This window comes from Centroberyx affinis, unplaced genomic scaffold (genome assembly GCF_046629955.1).
Source record: "Centroberyx affinis isolate AG114_WGS23_722 - 3 ecotype Tasmania unplaced genomic scaffold, CSIRO-AGI_Caff_v1 ptg001131l_1, whole genome shotgun sequence".
Taxonomy (NCBI): domain Eukaryota; kingdom Metazoa; phylum Chordata; class Actinopteri; order Beryciformes; family Berycidae; genus Centroberyx; species Centroberyx affinis.
Window position 1 is genome coordinate 413,339 of NW_027279670.1, and position 18,153 is coordinate 431,491.

An 18,153-nucleotide genomic window follows, 5' to 3' on the forward strand; every position below is an offset into this window, starting at 1 on the left:
CCTGGTGTGGTGAAAAACAGTTACACATTTAACTTCAATTTAGTTTTCTTTTCCCTCTACCTCTCACAGGCAGACATTAGCAGATTGAGCTGAGATCTTGACCTCTCTGTTGCCTCTGGTGGCCTGCAGGTCAAATGCATTTGTCTGTGGCTGAGATTTAGTGGTACCCAACATGTGGTACCCCCCAGGTCCCCCCTCCACCCTCCACCCTCCCTCCTCCCTGCCTGGTGTGTGTCCATGCCTTCTGATGGCCTGTCATGCCTCCATGCCTCTGTCAGGAGCTGTTAGTGGCAGGCCGGGTCTCTCCCAGCAGGCTGGCCCATCTCACAGAGCTTTTGTCGGTGGTGTGCGAGGACTGGATGTTGCACTTCCTTTTTCCAAGAGGGCAACGAGTTCTCCAAGAGGCCGCGCAACACAATAGTTAAGACTTAGAATAGTCATTCGCTCTCCTTATGGTGTGTGTGTGTGTGTGTGTGTGTGTGTGTGTGTGTGTGTGTGTGTGTGTGTGTGTGTCCTTTCTCGTTCGTGTGACAAGCCTGCTTAGGAGGGAGGACAATGAGGCTCACTGTGGTGCCCAAGGCCCCATTGAATGACCCATATTCCTATAGAATTCAGGCCGAGACCAAATAACTCCAAACAACAGGGTTACACAATCTTAATCAACAAAGTGCTGCTCATAATGTGCTCTGCAGGGGCTGTGATCCTGAGAAAGAGGATTGTGGAAAACGTGTTAGGTTGTGTCGGGGTTTGGGTAACATAATTGCTCTGCCTCCACTTCCAGACCCACATATACAGTAGAAGGCTGTTGTTTGAACCGGTACTTGTTGTACATACTCTGCATACTCTGTGAATCTGGACTGTATTGTTTCCCAGCCTTGTGAAAATACCAGTTGCTTCTGTTTGTCTAGTTGTTTGTGAAACCTCTTGTCACTGGGTGTGTGATAAGGGAGCATAAAGGGCTGTTATTCGGGAGATCAAGTGTGATTAGTGCGGTTTGCTATGGCAACAGGCGCTGTTCACCCAATCAAATGTTGCTACCCATGCTGACAATCTGGGGACATTGTGTCAAGAACCAGAAAATGCAGCCCCCATATCCCATTTAAAGACTCGTGCAAGGATTTTATAGTCTAACTGTATATCCGCATTGAGCAGACAGGTCTGTTCTATCTCTGCAGAGCAGCAGAGGCAGTTAACATTGGCAGTCTCGTCATCCTCGCAGCGTGGGCCGTTCACTTATCCCTCCTGGTCCCCCATCTCCTCCTCTCCTCTCCTCCTCTCTTTTCTCCCTCAGAATCAAGTGGCTTTTTGTTCTCCCGCAGTAGTGCTTATCACTTGTTTCTCCACCACTGCCCTCCTCCTCCTCCCCATCCTTCTCTCAGGGAATGAAAGGATTTTTTTTTTGATAGATCTTGTCTGTCCTGTGCAGATCCTGAAGGACTGTGGTTATCTCTCTCTCTCTCTCTCTCTCTCTCTCTCTCTCTCTCTCTCTCTCTCTCTGTCTCTCTCTCTCTCCCTCTGAATTTATCTTAGATAGAAACTGACAGAGCTGTGTCAGGGGGGCTTTCTATGAGAGCAAGGTCTGTTTAGCCCCAGTCCTTGCTTCAAAACTGATGTTAAATAAATCTAATGCCAGAAGCAAAGCTTAGTGGATTGTCATCACTACAGGAACTGACACTGCTTTTTATTTCCATTCATTTGAGTGAAGTGAGTCTCATTGTCCCACAGGACCTCTCAATTACCAGTTATTTCTATGACATAAAATGAGCTATAAGCTCTCATGGGAGGCAGTGTCTGGTCGGCAGTAATGCTCTCTAAAAATAAGGCTTCCAGAAGGCTTCTGAGTCAGCTGTTATGATTCTGCATAGAACTGTTCTTTAATCTGGATAACCCTTTATGCAAAAGAGATTTCAGAGAGGGTTATTGAGGATAAAAAGTTATGAGAGGACAAATTCATAGTCAGATTCAGATGAAGAGGTGATAACCTGTTAATTTGACCACCACCATTCATCCTTTGGTTTATTGTAATGATTCAAAGCTGATATGATGTGTGCAATTTCAGAGACTAACAGTCAGAGTGCCTCATAGGGAAGCTGTGAGGTCAACATGCCTAAAGGGCTACCACCATCTTGCTCCAATGTTGAAGAACATTTTCTGCTAGTAAATGCATCATACAAATAACCACTGTTACAAAGTTCAAGGTTCAAATGTATCTATCTAATGCACATAACCATAAAATTGCAATCTTACATTATCAATAATCACAAAGGATCCCTCAAAAAACCCTCAAAAACTTTTGTGATATGAACCATGCAGATTTAGCATACAGTCAGACCGCTGAAAAAGAAAGTGCTCACCTCACAGCGACAAGCCTGAGAACTCAGTTCCACTTTTTTTGTAATTTAGAGTGTACTTTACTCCTCTTGATGTCTCTCGTAAAAACATCTGCCATACCGATTGAGTAATGAAATTCCCTTACATCACCACCCTGAAAAGCTCCCAGATATATGCAGAATCCCTTCTTCTCTCTCCCCATCTCTCTTTCTCTCTCTCTCTCTGTCTCTCCACCCCTCTCTCGCTAATACCTGTTCAGTGCAAAGTGCCGGTAATCACAGTGCTGGACGATAATGAGAAGTGTCACAACGCAGGTTCAGTCACTTTCAGCCCAGCTGCCGCGCATTACGCTGGCCATCGACGGCTCTGATTCCAGCCCATAATTGCTCTGCCTCTGAATAATTGAAGGAGGGGAGGAGGTAAATCCCAGAGGTGTCAGGGTGGGAGAATGATGGATGCATCGGTGTTCAACAGTGTCGGGTCAGGAGGTGTGAGGAGCCTGGAGGAGATGATGAGACCCTCGTGTTCAAACCCCCCCACCCCCATGCTATGGATGATAGACCACTAGTAGAATGAGATCTGGCATGGTGGCCCTGGCGCACGTGTTTCCCATGGTTCCCTGCTGGAGCGTCTGTGTGTTTGTGGGTATGCGTGTGTCTCTGTGTGTGTGTGTGTGCGTTGGTTTATGTGCATATGTGTCCATGTGTGGGGGGGTGTGCAGGCCTGTAAATCTATGGATCAGAAGTGATTAAGAGCCCTAGTGCCTCTTGGAGAAATATTAACTGTGACTCTGTGTGTGTGTGTGTGACACTTATACACACACACACACACCCACACACACACACAAACTAAACCACACTTGCTCAAACAAGCCAACCAAGTGTAAGCTTAGATGTGCTTTTTTGCTTGTGCAAGCCACAGATTGGAGTAAATATTTACCATCCAATTATGGGGTCGGTCTCCATGCAATACTAGAATGTGACAGCAGCTTCCAAACGCTATAAACGCAGTAGACATGACTTTATACACTAACCCTATTTATACATAGTTAAGTGAGAACTGCTCTCAAATGTTATAATATAGTTATGGCTGGAATGTTATTTAAGAGGATTAGCATTAATCGCTTCTCATCTCATCCCATGTTATTTTTAACTAATATGGAGCAGCTAAAAGCTCCTGTTTCCCATAAAGACTGCTCTAATGGCAGGTCTTGTAAGGTCAGACACAGTAGCAGCTATATCCTGGTCAACAGGATGTTTTGGCCTGAACCTGGTGCTGTACAGCGCGCAGAACCACAGCTTGCTCGCTGACAGTGGCCAACATGGTTTTGACCTCTTTTCGTCCCTCCATTCAGCAAATGTTTCACACACATGCGCACACACATAAGCACATACGCTCTTTCTCCCACGTTCAGCTGAGCTCTCTGCGGGAGATGCTACATTTGTTCCCATTGAGGTAGAGGGCTGACACTGCAGAGCGGAGCCAGCGGGTCTCCAAGGTCATTACCACTGCCACAGCGTCTGGGCGCCCTGGGAAGGAGGCAGGAATTGATTAATGACAATGCTGGGAGCGCAGGAGGGGAGGAACCCAGGTTGGCAAGAGAGCAGGGTTGCAGAGGTGGAGTTGTTACAATGGTGCTGCAGATAGTATGACATACTGCAGAGTGTTTTACAGTAACACGACTATTACTGCTAATAATAATAGTAATAATAATAATGATGATGATCTTCATTTATGGAGCAGAAACAAAGTCACCAAGTGCTTTACAAGGTATGTACAAACATGAGCAAATGTGAGTGGTAGCTGGGATTATCTGACTTCCGCAATAATGATTTATTATTGGTTTATATTGGTTTATTAGAGTGCTTTAAAGTTCCCATGGTAGGATTTGAGGTTGGCATTTAATTACCCTGGCTTCACTTGACATGTCATGGTGTGTGTTCTATTTAACCTCAAAGGGGTGAGAAATACATACAGCAGGAGATCAGAGGGACACAGCAATTCAGCACAGATCTCTAGATGTTATGGGCATGATTATATAGTCTGCTAAAAATTACTTTAACTAGTAAAATGACAGTTTAGAGCTATAGTATAGGTGGTCCTGGGTGGAACTGAACCTAACCCTTATTATCAAGACTATGCACTGAGCCGCACACAACCAAACCTTCAGGACCACCAGGGTCTTTTACTGCACAGACACGGGGGTGTTCAGCGTTCTGCCCAAACACTCTCCTACCAAGGAGGTTCCTACCCACACCTTTCACCGAACCCCCCTATTTCCCCAGGGCCTAATGGTTAGGTCTGACAAATAGTTGGAATGGCATCAGGTTCTCAGGTTTTCCGTGTGTGTCTGTCTGTGTGCTGGAGCTGTTCTTAAATAGAGCGGACATGCTCAACATCCCACAAGTGGCGTGTTGGTGGCAGCACTGCTGGTCCCCAGGTTACCATGGGAACACATTGTGAAGAACCTGTGCATGGAACAAAAAAAATCTACTACTTCTTTTACACTCAGTTTATATTTTCAAATCTTACAAGGGGCTACAAGTGAGTGTTGTGAATGTTAAGCCAGTGAGTCTCAAGGTGAGAAAACTGCTTAATTTTTCAATCTCATTTTAAATATTTAAAATTGATGCTCGGACTGATGTTGATACATTCTGAATTTAAATTATGAATGTCATCGGCAGAACTAGTTTAGACAGAAATGGATGGATCAGTTTAGAAAGAGCAACATTGGACACCTTGTTCAGCTGGGTTACTTTGCATGGGAAGTGGTAGCGCAGTGGTAGCAGATGGACACTCCGGCTCCATTTCCCCAGTCAAGACTGAATGTAGCACAGTGTCCTTTAAATAGCCAACCCAGCCCAGGTTTATACACTGCCGCTCCCCACAGGCAGAGCACTGAGATGGAGAGACCTGGTGATATGAGGACGACCCACTCAAATAGAAAGAGTGAACCTGTTAAATAGTGGGAAGAAACGCACTAGTCTCTGAGTTACCAGTTGTGAGCCGTCTTGCAGATTTGTGAGTTTTAAAAGACCTTGTGGCCTAGAGGGTAAACAGTCTGGCAACTCTTTGCTAGGAGGACTCGGTGTACCTACTGCTCAGTCACCCTGACACATACCCCCTCATGCCCCCACCCTACCCCTCCACCCACCCCCCGTTTTCCAAATTACCCAGCTGATTTATTTGAAGAGACAGAGAGACTCTGTGCCCAGAGAAACCACGTTCAATGGAACTGACAGTGCTGTGTCTGGGGAAAGACACAATGCCAGGGAAACGCCGTGTTTCTTGTCAGCGGCAAAGACAGCCAGTTGTGCAGCCAATTGGTCTATCTTATCTTCTGATTGTAACAAGCTTGTCCTTTCTGATGGTGAGGTTTTCAAGGCTAATTATTGAGTTAGACATGAGACAATGGTGGAGAATAGCAGGGGTATCATTATGTCACTGCAGGGTTTTTTTTTTAAACCCAGTCTAAAAGAAAGACAGAGAGAAGGGAAGCACTCCACAACAAAACAAGTCCACAGAGATGGCTGGCTCATCCTCTGAAACAAAAAGCTGTCAGACAAAAGCATTTGTCAGCTTTTGGTTTGGAACTGTGAGAGATACAAGATTGACAATGAGTCAAAACATCCATACTGCCTTTTTGATGTTTGGAGCGAGGATAAAGAAGCAGAAAGAGGGTCTGAAATGGCTTTGTAGTGGCCTGCTCCCGTCTTCTGTTGCCTGTGTGTGTAATGTGAGAGGCTGAGATTATTGTGTGTGTGTGTGTGTATGCGCGTGTGTGTGTGTGATGTCATGTGCACCTGCATGTGTGCGTGTTTGTACTTTTGCGGGCCACACTTTGCTGTGAGGTAAGCAGGTATTTAGAGGTGTCAGGTTGTAATCAGCAGGGACAGAGTCTGACTCACACTGTACATACCCTGGGAGCACAGAACAGTGGCTAAACTGTTGTCATATATTTAGATTTAATGCTGTGTGTTTATGCTGTGTTTTTTGGAGACCTCTGGATGTTCCTTTATCAGCAGTCTTTGATTTACCCAGCTGCAGATCGTACAGCCTTTTTACACCACAAAATGTATTCCACTATGTCCCAATATCATGTACATATGTTTATTTTACTCAGTCTTGTTGTGTTGACATGAGTTTTGTGTTGTCGCTGGTTTAGATTAAGCGCTCGTGGTTTAGGCTGGCTTGTGGCTAGGCCTAGGGAATAATTCCTGCTCTCTGCTGTCATCACAACAACTATTTAGTCTCTGTAGGAGCCTAGTTCCTGTCAATACAGCGGAGGCCTCCCATTCTGTAGCTATGTTGTCAGTCCAGGACCGCATTGACCCACCGCCAGACAGAGCTCGCTCTATGCCTGAGTAACTCGGGACACGCATACCACCCAACTGACTGGCTGTCTGGCCGGCCAGGACAATACCCTTCCCCAAGGCTACTTACAAATGCCTCCTATCGGAAAATAAGGACGCCTTAGAACTTGCCCCGCACTGCCATATCCCATGACCTATTTTCATTATAGCTGAAGGTAGGTGACTAGCTGCTGAGTGCTAAATGGAGTAGACAGACAAGAATATACACAATATGATGATAGCTGTTTGGCCACAGTCTGACCCGTGTTAAACAATGACTAGTACTAGTGGTCTAATTTGAGACTTATGGTCTTAGTTTGTGCTGATGATGAGAGAGTTAGGAGGGAGTGAGGAGACAAGGAGAGAGAGGGAACAGAGAGAGAGATTGGATATCCGGAGGGATGAAAAGTATTTATAGTTATGAGAGGGATATTCCCTACAGGGACAGAAAGGGAGGAAAGGAAGTTTGTTGCTCTGTGTGCGGGTCATCTCCTCCAAGATGCTGAAGAAGTGGGTCTGGACACCACTGCAGTGAGGGGATGGGAAAAGCTGGCTGAGCAGGGGGTGAGCAGTCTGAGATTCCCCAGGAGCAACAGAGCCAGACAGGGGTTGGAAAATGAGAATGTGCCTGTGACAGGGTGACGCCTCTGGATGGGATGGAGAGGGAGCCGGGGACTGGAGGACCTTTATAGAAAGCAGCAATACTTGACCATAAGACGTAGCCCTGGGGCTAGCTAAGAGCGCTGCGCTGGATGTCCCTGCTGAGCCGCACGCACACACAAACAAACACAGAGACAGCGCACATAAAGCAATGCAACTTGTCTAGAGGAAAGTCCCAAACGGTGCCATGGCTGCATCTCCACATCACAAAAACCTCTAGTCTCTCACATAAACTCACGCCCTGAGGATTCACACACACTGTACTAACTCAGCTCAGTATCTCTACAAAGCTTCCTCCCCCTGGTCCCAGCCGGTGACATTTGCAGAGAGAGGCGTGGAGAAGAGTGAGCCTTAAAGAGGAGGAGGGGGATAAAGAGGGAGGAGAGGTGGGGGGGGGGTTGTCTCCTCTCTTTTCTCATTAGAATTCTCTCATCAGTCTTCCCCACGGAAGGGGGGCTTGACATGTCAGGGTTTATTAATCGCTCCAGGAAATATTATTGACCCGGACCTTCTGCTCCCTCTCTCTCCCCGCTGCAGTCAGTGCCTCTGGTCTGCTGCCTCCACATTCCTCCGGTGTCCTGGACACATTACAGGACACTGCGGCACAGCATGGCAGCTCCAACACACAGTGTCTTCATTGACTATGCACTGGCCTGGGCTTTCTTATCACCGCAGCTGCAAAGCCACACACACACACACCTGCATCCTTGTGGAGACAAAGCACTAGTCTGCTCTGCTTCATTATGGGGCGATTGCAGTGCTACGTTGGTGCACTTTGCTTAGAATCCAAGTTTCTACAGGGTGTCTTTTGAATACAGATCACTTTAAAAAAAAAACTAAAAAAAACTGTAAACATCTCAAGGCTTATTGGTTTTAAAATATTACTAGCTTATTTAAGAAGAGAGGAGGTAGTCCACCCTGCTTAAATCAATGTAGAATTCGCTCAGAATGCTCAAACACTGGGAATCGATGGGAGATACCCTGTTACTTTCCTTCCTCTGCATTTTCCTACCTAGAGAAAATAAGGGAATGATCCAAGTCAGTCAGCTGAGACTCCTGGTGGATGTCTGAGCACATAGTGTCATATGGCTTAGGGCTGCCTGGCTGCAGATTGCCAGACTCCCCATGATCTTGACCCATCCATGCAGCTTCGGCTCACTCACTCATTCGTAGACCCATGTCAGCTGGTGATTACTGTGCCATATCTGGGCTTCCTGTTTGTGTGCTTGTGTGTGGGGGCACGCATTTGTGTGTGTGTTTTTTTACACACATAGCACGCTAAGACCCTAAGCATGCTATATGTATAAAATGATACAATGTGATTAAGCGTGGCATGGCCGATTTGGTTTCTCTAGACTGTTGAGAAAACATCTGTAATCAGCTTTGAGTGGCACTTCCTCATGTTCTCTTTTCTTAATCTGATAATACACTGATAAAAACACATGAGCACATGCTTCATAAGGGTTGTAGGGCACTGCTACACCATTATGGTTGGTATAGCAATGCCTTGAGATTTGCATGAAGGCTATAGAGTGTGTGAGGATGTTGACATTAATGCTATTCATGAAAATGAATCCCATGAAGAACGTTTCTTTTGACATCAGTAGAACTTAAAAATGTTTTGAATGCTTTTGATTTCCTCAGACTAGATTTTATCGTTTGAATTTTTCTTCTCACTGGAGCTGTGAGGAAGCATGTATTGACACCAGCCTAGTTTTTCCAAGGTTAGAGTATTGTGCCGCCCTGTGGATTTGTTGGGCATTACACCCTGGGCTGTATGACAGGGCTAATGAATCACCAGGATATGAGTGTGTTGTTCTATTGTAGCACCATGAACTTTGCACCGATGAGCACATTCCTGAATGTAATGGTCATGAATAAGGAAATATGCCTTAGATCTATCAATAGTCTTTGTGTATCTTGAATGGTGATATTATCCAGAGGCCATGTTCTCATGAATCTTGACTTTGTCAACATGTCTGGCAGTAAATTTAATATCCGTCTTCATTTTGTTTTTCTGCAGTCACAATGGTCCCAGTTCTGTTTTTGGTGGCAACCACAATAACATCCAATTACACTACCAATGGAAACCATACAAGAGGTAAGAACAGTAACAATGGTAATTCACCTCAGCATGTGAGACTGAACAACACTAAACAATTTGCAATAGCAACAAAATCCCATTGCCACCCACTGCAGTCAACATTTTTCCTAAGATATGATTATTGTGTATCTTTTGCAGTGTGTGCATCTGCTTGATAATGGCCTTTTCTACAGCCTTGTTATTAGCGGATCATAGTGAACTTCAGCTACCCTGGACAATAATTTACAGCTTATTGTACTTCTATATAAACACAGCTAATAGCTGGCTGTGTGGCTGTGACTCTTGGCCGAGTCTCCGTTCTTAGAGCCTCTCATTTACTGTTAGACTTATTGCCAGGTTGAAATGAACTCGGCCCCAGATACTTATCTCTGTAGACAAAATACTGCTGAAGCCAGTTATTAAATCAGGCATGTGGCCAGAGCAGAACATGGGAGGTGCATTGCTGTGCCAACTATTGATTTAACATTGACTCATGTATACGTGTGCACACACATGCACAGAATGCACACACAAACACATGCACAACCAGATACAACCATTTGCACACACGCAAACACACGTGCACACCCATCTCTCAGCCGGCCTTGCCCCCTGGTCTGCCACGCAGGCCTCTTCCTGCTCCTTTGTTGACGGTGCTCCCTGACCCTGCCTCTACCTCTCCTTCTTCCTCAGAAGACGCTAAGTCCCCCAGCCCCCACATCCTCCCCACCGTGCTGGTGCTGTCCCTGCTGCTGCTCATCATCGCCCTGCTAGCCTGGTACTTCCTCAGGTAAAACTCAAAGCCCCGCCAGGAGCCGCCCACCCACTCACCCTGACCCACGGACCTGGCTGTTTGGCCGGGAGCCAGGCCGGGGGGCAGAGCTCAGGGTGACGAGCGCTTCCTCCTTTAGTCACCGAGGCGGAGCCCAGTCAGGAAGTGCTGCGAGCTTACTCCCTCTCATGCTCCTCGAACTGAAAGAGCATAGACAGCCAGGCTGTGACAGAGGACTAGACAGGCAACAGGAGAGAGAGAGAGAGACAGAGACAGAGACAGAGACAGAGACAGAGAGAGAATAGAGGTTCTGTAACACGTTGGGACTTAGGAGCGCTGTCTTTCCACGACTTCAGCTAATGAGAAAGAATAGCTTCTCAAGCTTCAGATGGTAGGACGGATAGATTTTTATTCATAGTGTTAATGCTAGATCATTAAGGAGATCTTTAATATTGAAAAAAAATATCTTAGTGTTTAGCTTTGGTAAAAATGAACTTGAACTCACTTTACTAATGATCTTAAGTTGTTTTCCCCTTGTTTTTCTTGATTTCCTGGCAGGTTAAGAAACCAGAGAAAAGCAGTCGTCACAACAGTCGACAAGAAGATACCTAATGGCATCCTGGAAGAACAAGGTAACATTGTAGTATATGGTACGATGCAAGAAAGAGACAGAGACAGACAGAGAGTGAGAGAGCAATAGACTGGCAGCCAAAAACTGTGAGAGAAAGAGAGTGAGAGAGTGAGGGAGACATACAGACATATACATAGACAGGTGGGGAAGAAAGAGAAAGAGAAAGAAGTACAGTATTAAGGACACTCCGTAGGAGGCTTAATGTCATCTCTGAGTTTGTTCGGTGCAACTTTACCACCACTTGCTCGTGGTTTGGGTTTGACTTCCTGTGGTTAATGCTGTGAAGAAGAAAGCTATGACACCTAGTCTGAGTTATTTTAATTTGATAGCGCTTTGACAGCAAATGTAACCTCTGTATATACCAACTCAGGTGCTCTGCAGTGACCTGTGCAAACACCACTGCAGTTATCCAGCTGCATTATTTTAATTCTATTCTAAGAGCTGATTTGCGTGAAGTATGATGACAGCTATTGGACTTTAAAGGAAGCCACACATCATAAGGACTTATGAGTGTTCCTTTAGGAAGTATTTTCTCATCCGACAACACAATGGAATGCACAGAGCAGGTTCCCACTGGTTGTGTTCTTACAGCCCCCTGATTGGAATCTAACTAGGATATGGCTTACAACACAGAACACACCCATCTAGCTCTAACAAACACTGGATGGATTTCAAGACATTGACTGAGCTGCTTATGATGTTTTTTCTAAACACGGCACATGGCGCGCTTTGTATTCACACAGGAGATGTTATATTTCCTTTTTACAGTTTCCTTTACTGTACTGTGACAGAATCACACCAATTATACAACTGGGCAAGGCTGGGTATAATTCACTTTCAATTCAGGAAGTAGACTGAAAATCTCTTGCTATAAGACAGTTCTTATCTTTTTTATCAACTCTTTGATTACTTATTGAAGTTGCTGTGTCATTAGTACAGTAAGTGCAGTTCTGCTGTTAAAGTTACATTTTTATCAAACTGAAAGTAAAATGGTCTCAGCCATGTTATGTGAGGGTACGGTATCTACAGTCCTGTGGACAATGTATTGTCAAAACTGTCTCAAACATCAAATGGCATATTTCCCATAGTATGGTTTTCCCTCCTGACCATCTGTGTGTGTGTATGTGATTTGGTGTGTGTTGTGTTTTAGAGTTTGGATACAGTGCTGAGTCGTTATACACAACTTTACCACCAGGTCAGGTATACAGGGTGGAGGTATCAGGATCCTCATGTTACTAACACTATCTAGTACTTTTTGACTTATTTTCAAATTGTGAGCTCTAACTGAATGCCTAGTTGGGTGCTTACCAGAGGTTTCCATTGAAAAACCTGCGTACAGGGTGTTGTAAGTGGCTTCTCCCTGGGGTCTTTTGGTTCTCTAACAACCAGTGATGTTTAGTGATGATCATTGAATACTTACACTGTTACGGGCTTCTCTGTATGTTATTACTGAGGTGCTGTCCCTTGGCGAACGTGCAACAACATTTCAAATCATTCATTTTGATCTGTGATGAATTTTTATTAAAGTCCTCATACACTAGTTTGGTTATGTGATTGTCTAAATTAAACCCAATCCTCTTTGTACACGTCACTTCTCTGAACCGCATTCACTACAGCATAACACCATTATAAGATTAACTTCATTTTTTAGTACAATCGTAAAATACTGAGCTGATCAGCAAAGTTAAATCAATTGTGACAGCGGAGTGGCACTCCCGCTATTAATTTTCTTGAGCACAAACGGTATTTCACCCTTATTGCATTAAACTTTATCAGCCCAGTGGGGATGATAAACTCTCTGTTCTGTCTTAACCCCACAGAGCAACAGACGGTGGTCCTTCTGCCCAGATCCCCTTCAGCCACGAAGACCTACTTCCCCCTCCCAGTGGACCACCTAGAGGAGGAGTACAGGCTCCGCTCAGCAGATGATGGCAAGCTCTTCAGGGAGGAGTACAATGTGAGCGTCCCCCTCTCTCCTCTGTCTGAAGCTCAGGGCGACAGCAGCATGTCGCAGCACAGAGTCTTCTGTATTCTGCACAAGTGCTGGAAGTGCTGTTTACTTCTAATGTGTAGGGTTAAAGTACTTAGTTGTTGTGGAGCCAATACCCCAAGATTTATGGGATTGCTGAAATATTGGAGCGTTTTCTGTTTGCATGTTTGTTAATTTTTTGTGATGTGTGGTTAAATACGTTATGATTGGTTGATTTTGACATAGACTCATTTGAGACACTATGCTATGGCAAGATCTGCATGTTTTCATTTAACCATTATTTAATCAGACAAGAAATTAAGAACAAATTCTTATTTACAATTGGAAAAATGCTAATAAAGTGATTTAGTAGTAGAAGTAGTAGTAGTTGTAGTTGTAGTAGTAGTAGAAGTAATATATTATTTTTATTATTGCTATTATTAATTTAACAGGGAGACAAGATACAAAAGCTAGTAGTTGGCAAAAGGCTAGAGGTGGGACAACCTTCTCAACCCATAGAGTAGCATGTAGTCCTCCTTCAATTGAAGTTAAGACATAAAAAATCTCCAAAATTACAGTTACAACAACGATGTGCAAGGTGTTCACACGTGGAGAAGATTCCTACCATGACTTATCCTGTGTGTATTTTAGTATTCGGGAAAACTACATGAGTTATGTGTGTGTCACACAGTCCATGACACACAGACATGAAAAATACCCTTTTGCCTATTTCTGATTAGAATTGAGGATCTAGGACGGTTGGAATAGAGCCTCAAGTGTATGACTCAGGATCCATGTAACACATAACAGTGTGAATATTTTCAGATGGTTTTTCAGCGCAGACAGAGGAAGTTCAAGTTCTCTGCTTTTAACGGAGGTCTGTTTACTGTAGGTAGGAGAGGAAGTGCCTATATCGAGGCTGAACAAAGCACAGCATAGTATACAACGCACTGGTGCTGAACTGCAGAACGTCAGCCTGATTGATTTTCAGTATTTGATGGTGTGTAAAAACAGTAAAAACACATGTCATGGTATCATTACTAACTGGTGTGTTGATGTCATTTTGTGTTGCAGTCCTTGCCTGGGGGTTACACCCATGGAACATGTGAGGAGGCCAATAAGGACGACAACAAGGAGAAGAACAGATACCCCAACATTCTTCCCTGTGAGTGTGTATTCTGACTGCCATGCAATAGAAAATACATTTTCTTTTGACTCACACCCAGACATCACAGTTTCCTGTACGTGGGTGTGTGGGGGGTGTGCCTTTTCACCTCAGTGGCTCCTCTCTCATCGTGTAGATGAGAGAGAAGCCACCGTGAATGATAGATTCACACCAGCAGCTCATGTATTCATTCGCAATGAAACAACACTTCCTCATCCTCTTTCCTTCTTCCAGTTCCTGTCACTCATCCCTTACTCCTTTATTTGCTCTGTAGAATTTAATTTCAACTACGCATTCTGATCCTCATTGCTCTCTATGAAAATAAATGGGGTCATCTGCGCAGTAATTGTGTTTAACCTTTTCCAATTTGTATTTTCACCAATAGATGACCATTCCAGGGTGGTGTTGACTCAGCTGGATGGAAATCCCTGTTCAGACTATGTGAATGCTTCTTACATTGATGTGAGTTGTGCTTGAAATCTCTGTTTTTGTTATTTGATCATTTTAATGGGCTGGGCCATTAATCCACTATTCATAATGGAAATGTTAGTTCCACCAAAACAAGAACTCTTGTCTTATTAATGAATGTTTTGCTCTATGATTTGACAGTGCAATGTCATTTTCATTTTTACTAGGGTTACACGGAAAAGAACAAATTCATAGCAGCACAAGGTGAGGCACACTTTATTCGGAAATGTATATCATCATGTTGCGTAATCCTTGATATGAAATTTCATCCATTGGGAAATCATTTGATATTCTTTGTCCCTCAGGTCCAAAAGAAGACACTGTTGCAGACTTCTGGAGGATGATATGGGAGCAGAAAGTAGCGACTGTTGTCATGCTGACAAACCTGAAAGAAAGGAAAGAAGTGAGTGATTTTCAGCACTGTTCACTGAGTTGCTCCCAGCGCCACAGTTGCTTCTGTAGCTGATTCTGTGCTTTCTTCTGTGGAGGGGGCGAGCAGAAAGTCAAATTTCTCCTTTGGGATTAATAGAGCATCACAAAAAGACTTGAGAAGATTTGTGCTTGGAATAGATTTAACTGGTCACGGTCATAGGGGGAAACCGTGGATTTTAAGTTAAACTCTTCACCTCACACCTGTAATCTTTCCTTCTTTTTCTGCAACAGTTGCACAATCTCTATTCCCTGCATGTGAACCAGAACAACCTCACTTAACAAACAGGCTAGAACAGAGAGAGGAAGGCGAAAAAGATCAATAAGAAGAGAATTGGTGAAGAGATTTAAATCAGCATGTGCCCAGGTTGAAATCAATGGCCACATAATGTGTAATAAAGCCCTCATAAAGCCCTCAAGGCGGTATCATAATTACCCAGCCAACTCTTATTGAGTGGTTTCATCCCTCTCACTCACACTAATCTAGACTGACTGGCTGGAAAATTGAAGCCTATAATTTGCACAGTGTGATTTCATAACGCTCACCTTTGGTCAAGTCATGCATTTGAATCATTTTGTCTCTTGAAAGGAAAGTCCTTGAATAGATTTCAGAGGCAGGAGCCTTTATAATGTGTGGATCGCTGTGTGCTGTGTGACACCAGCTCAAGGCTATCGCACTGGGAATCATTCAGAGGATGTTGCTGCATTTTCTCCAACTTCCATACACTCCTGAGTATATTCAGTCTCCAGCATGTCATAGTCATGTGAATAATTATGGCTGGGGCGTGTGCAGGGTTTGTATATATTGAGTCACAGCTGTTCTCTCTCCCCAGGACAAGTGTTATCAGTACTGGCCAGACCAGGGCTGCTGGACCTATGGGAATGTCAGGGTGGCAGTAGAGGACTTCACTGTCCTGGTGGACTACACCATACGCAAGTTCTGTGTACAATATGTGAGTTTCACCTAAGGATTTTACTTGGAGGTTCAAGTACAGCCAGTTGGAAAATGTATGTGACAGCAAAATGTATGGTGTTTGAGGAACATTATGTTGTATCATGTGTAGTTCAATGCCTTTTTCATAGTGCTAGTCTAGACAATACCTAGCATCTTTTTAACTTTCAACTTCTGAAACAACTGAACTCAAAGGATACTACGTTTAATAATGGTCCCTGTTGAAAAAAAGAGTCATAAAATATAGCCAGACTGAGGCTATTGTGTCTGTTCTGCTCCAGGTAACACTGCTAACTCTGTTTATTTATCTTTGTGTCTGTCTGTCTGTGTGTTTGTGTCTGGTCTTGTCTCTGTGTGTAGCAGGTCAGCGATGCCTCCAAGACCCCCCGGCCTGTCACCCAGCTCCACTTCACCAGCTGGCCGGACTTCGGGGTTCCCTTCTCCCCCATCGGCATGCTCAAGTTCCTCAAGAAGGTCAAGACGGTCAATCCGCCCTTCTCCGGGCCCATTGTGATCCACTGCAGGTACCAGAAAGAATAGCAATTTGGGTCCATTTACTGTACGTGCATTCCAGTGGGTTTGACTGAACATTGCTTTTAATGGTTTCAATTACTTGTTTCTTTGGAGACATACGGTATGTTTGGTTTAAGTATCCTCTTTGTTTCTCTGGAGACAAACACATTTTCTAGTATGGCCGGAAACATTTGGAACCATTTAGCGTGACTATAGTAGTACACTTGTTTACTAATACAGATGTCTTTTATTCCTCAGTCACAATGTCAACAACATTGTGACTGTCATGTCAGAATTATGGCTTATCCCTTTGGCGGTTTGTTTTGTGTCTCCGCAGCGCCGGCGTGGGAAGGACAGGCACCTTCATCGTCATAGATGCCATGATAGACATGATGCACGCAGAGCAGAAGGTTGATGTGTTTGGCTTCGTCTCCAAGATACGAGAACAGCGCTCACAGCTTATCCAGACAGATGTGAGTTGGCGATAGCACAAGTTCCCAGTGCTCTCGGAGGCGCGGCATTACATCAGCACTTCACAGTTAATGCGAAACACACTGATAATGTTCCTTTTGCAGTATAAATTATCCCTTTGATGTGTGTGTGTGTGTGTGTGTGTGTATGTGTTCTCACCCCAGATGCAGTACTCATTCATCTACCAGGCCCTGCTGGAATACTACCTCTATGGAGACACGGAGCTGGACGTGTCGTCTCTGGAAGGACACCTGCACAAACTGCACAACACCTCCGCCCCGTCTGACCGAGTCGGGCTGGAGGAGGAGTTTAAGGTAAGGCCTCTCATGTCACATACTGGTGAATGACAGATCACATCTAATCAGATATCAAGACTGCTATACCCCAAATGTTTATCTCATTGTAGCTGGGGATACAGTTTGAGTAAATATATTTTGACTTCACAGCAAACTTATTACTGTCAATTTAACTCACTGACAAAGCAACACTATGGCAGTGTTTCTATAAGTCCACACCCATCACAGTTAATTTTTAGATAGTTTAGAATAGCTGCCCCAGAACCATATCAACTGTATGAGTGAACAAACAACACTCCAGTCAACACTTATTAATTTTAATTTCAGTGGGCCACAACATAACAAAAGGCAGTTAAAACATAAAAGAACTGGGAACATAGAAAGATGCCCACAACCTTTTTTGGTATAAGAACCAAACCCTAACCCTTATCACTCAAAGCAAAATCAAGCCCTGATAATAAAACTCACTTGTTGTGCCCTTATATGTGCAGTGATACATTTTATACAGTATGACTGTAAATACTAAATGTGATTTGTAATCAGCAGCTTCAGTTGTATCATTGCCCTACTTGGATATGTGCACAAAAGGATAGTGAGCGCTTGCAGGTTTGTAACATTCTGACTTTGCTTGCTCGGTTCCTGTCCAGAAATTGACCAACATGCGGATAATGAAGGAGAACATGAGAACGGGGAACCTTCCTGCCAACATGAAGAAGAACAGAGTCCTGCAGATTATTCCATGTAAGGAAGAAAGGAGCGTATGAGAAACCAGGATAAAGAATAGAACTGATTGTGTGCCTTTCCAATAGATTGCGTCAACCAGAAGTATATCACTCATGGCAGATTCTGACCTCCAGATTATATTGTGTCTGTATCCACATTTAGAATTTAAATACGAGATTTTATCCAGTGCTGTGCTCCACAGCATTCAATTGCTTTCATGTTACATTCTCATTCATGTTTCTCAGAAATAGAGCGGGGGAGTCTGTTGCACTGTGTTAGCCACTCAGGCCACTTTGTGTTACCTGATACTCTGTGAAACTGTTTATGAGCTGCTCTAT

General features: G+C 44.1%; 1 protein-coding gene across 5 annotated transcripts in view; it reads left to right on the forward strand.

Moving 5' to 3' along the window:
• The window catches only part of ptprea (protein tyrosine phosphatase receptor type Ea), a 49,817-nt gene that overhangs the window by 26,640 nt on the left and 5,024 nt on the right, over positions 1-18,153 (forward strand). The window contains exons 3-16 of one of the 5 annotated variants that reach the window (XM_071523967.1): positions 9,367-9,444; positions 10,120-10,216; positions 10,757-10,830; positions 11,980-12,024; positions 12,650-12,786; positions 13,873-13,963; positions 14,349-14,425; positions 14,599-14,635; positions 14,737-14,834; positions 15,694-15,813; positions 16,173-16,336; positions 16,663-16,798; positions 16,961-17,110; positions 17,740-17,833. In XM_071523967.1, coding sequence (XP_071380068.1) covers positions 9,372-9,444; positions 10,120-10,216; positions 10,757-10,830; positions 11,980-12,024; positions 12,650-12,786; positions 13,873-13,963; positions 14,349-14,425; positions 14,599-14,635; positions 14,737-14,834; positions 15,694-15,813; positions 16,173-16,336; positions 16,663-16,798; positions 16,961-17,110; positions 17,740-17,833 — 1,393 coding nt within the window. In that variant the 5' untranslated portion in view covers positions 9,367-9,371. Of the gene's footprint in view, positions 1-9,366; positions 9,445-10,119; positions 10,217-10,433; positions 10,590-10,756; positions 10,831-11,979; positions 12,025-12,649; positions 12,787-13,872; positions 13,964-14,348; positions 14,426-14,598; positions 14,636-14,736; positions 14,835-15,693; positions 15,814-16,172; positions 16,337-16,662; positions 16,799-16,960; positions 17,111-17,739; positions 17,834-18,153 lie in introns of those variants that run through there. The other 4 variants (XM_071523968.1, XM_071523970.1, XM_071523969.1 and 1 more) reach the window with 4 other exon arrangements.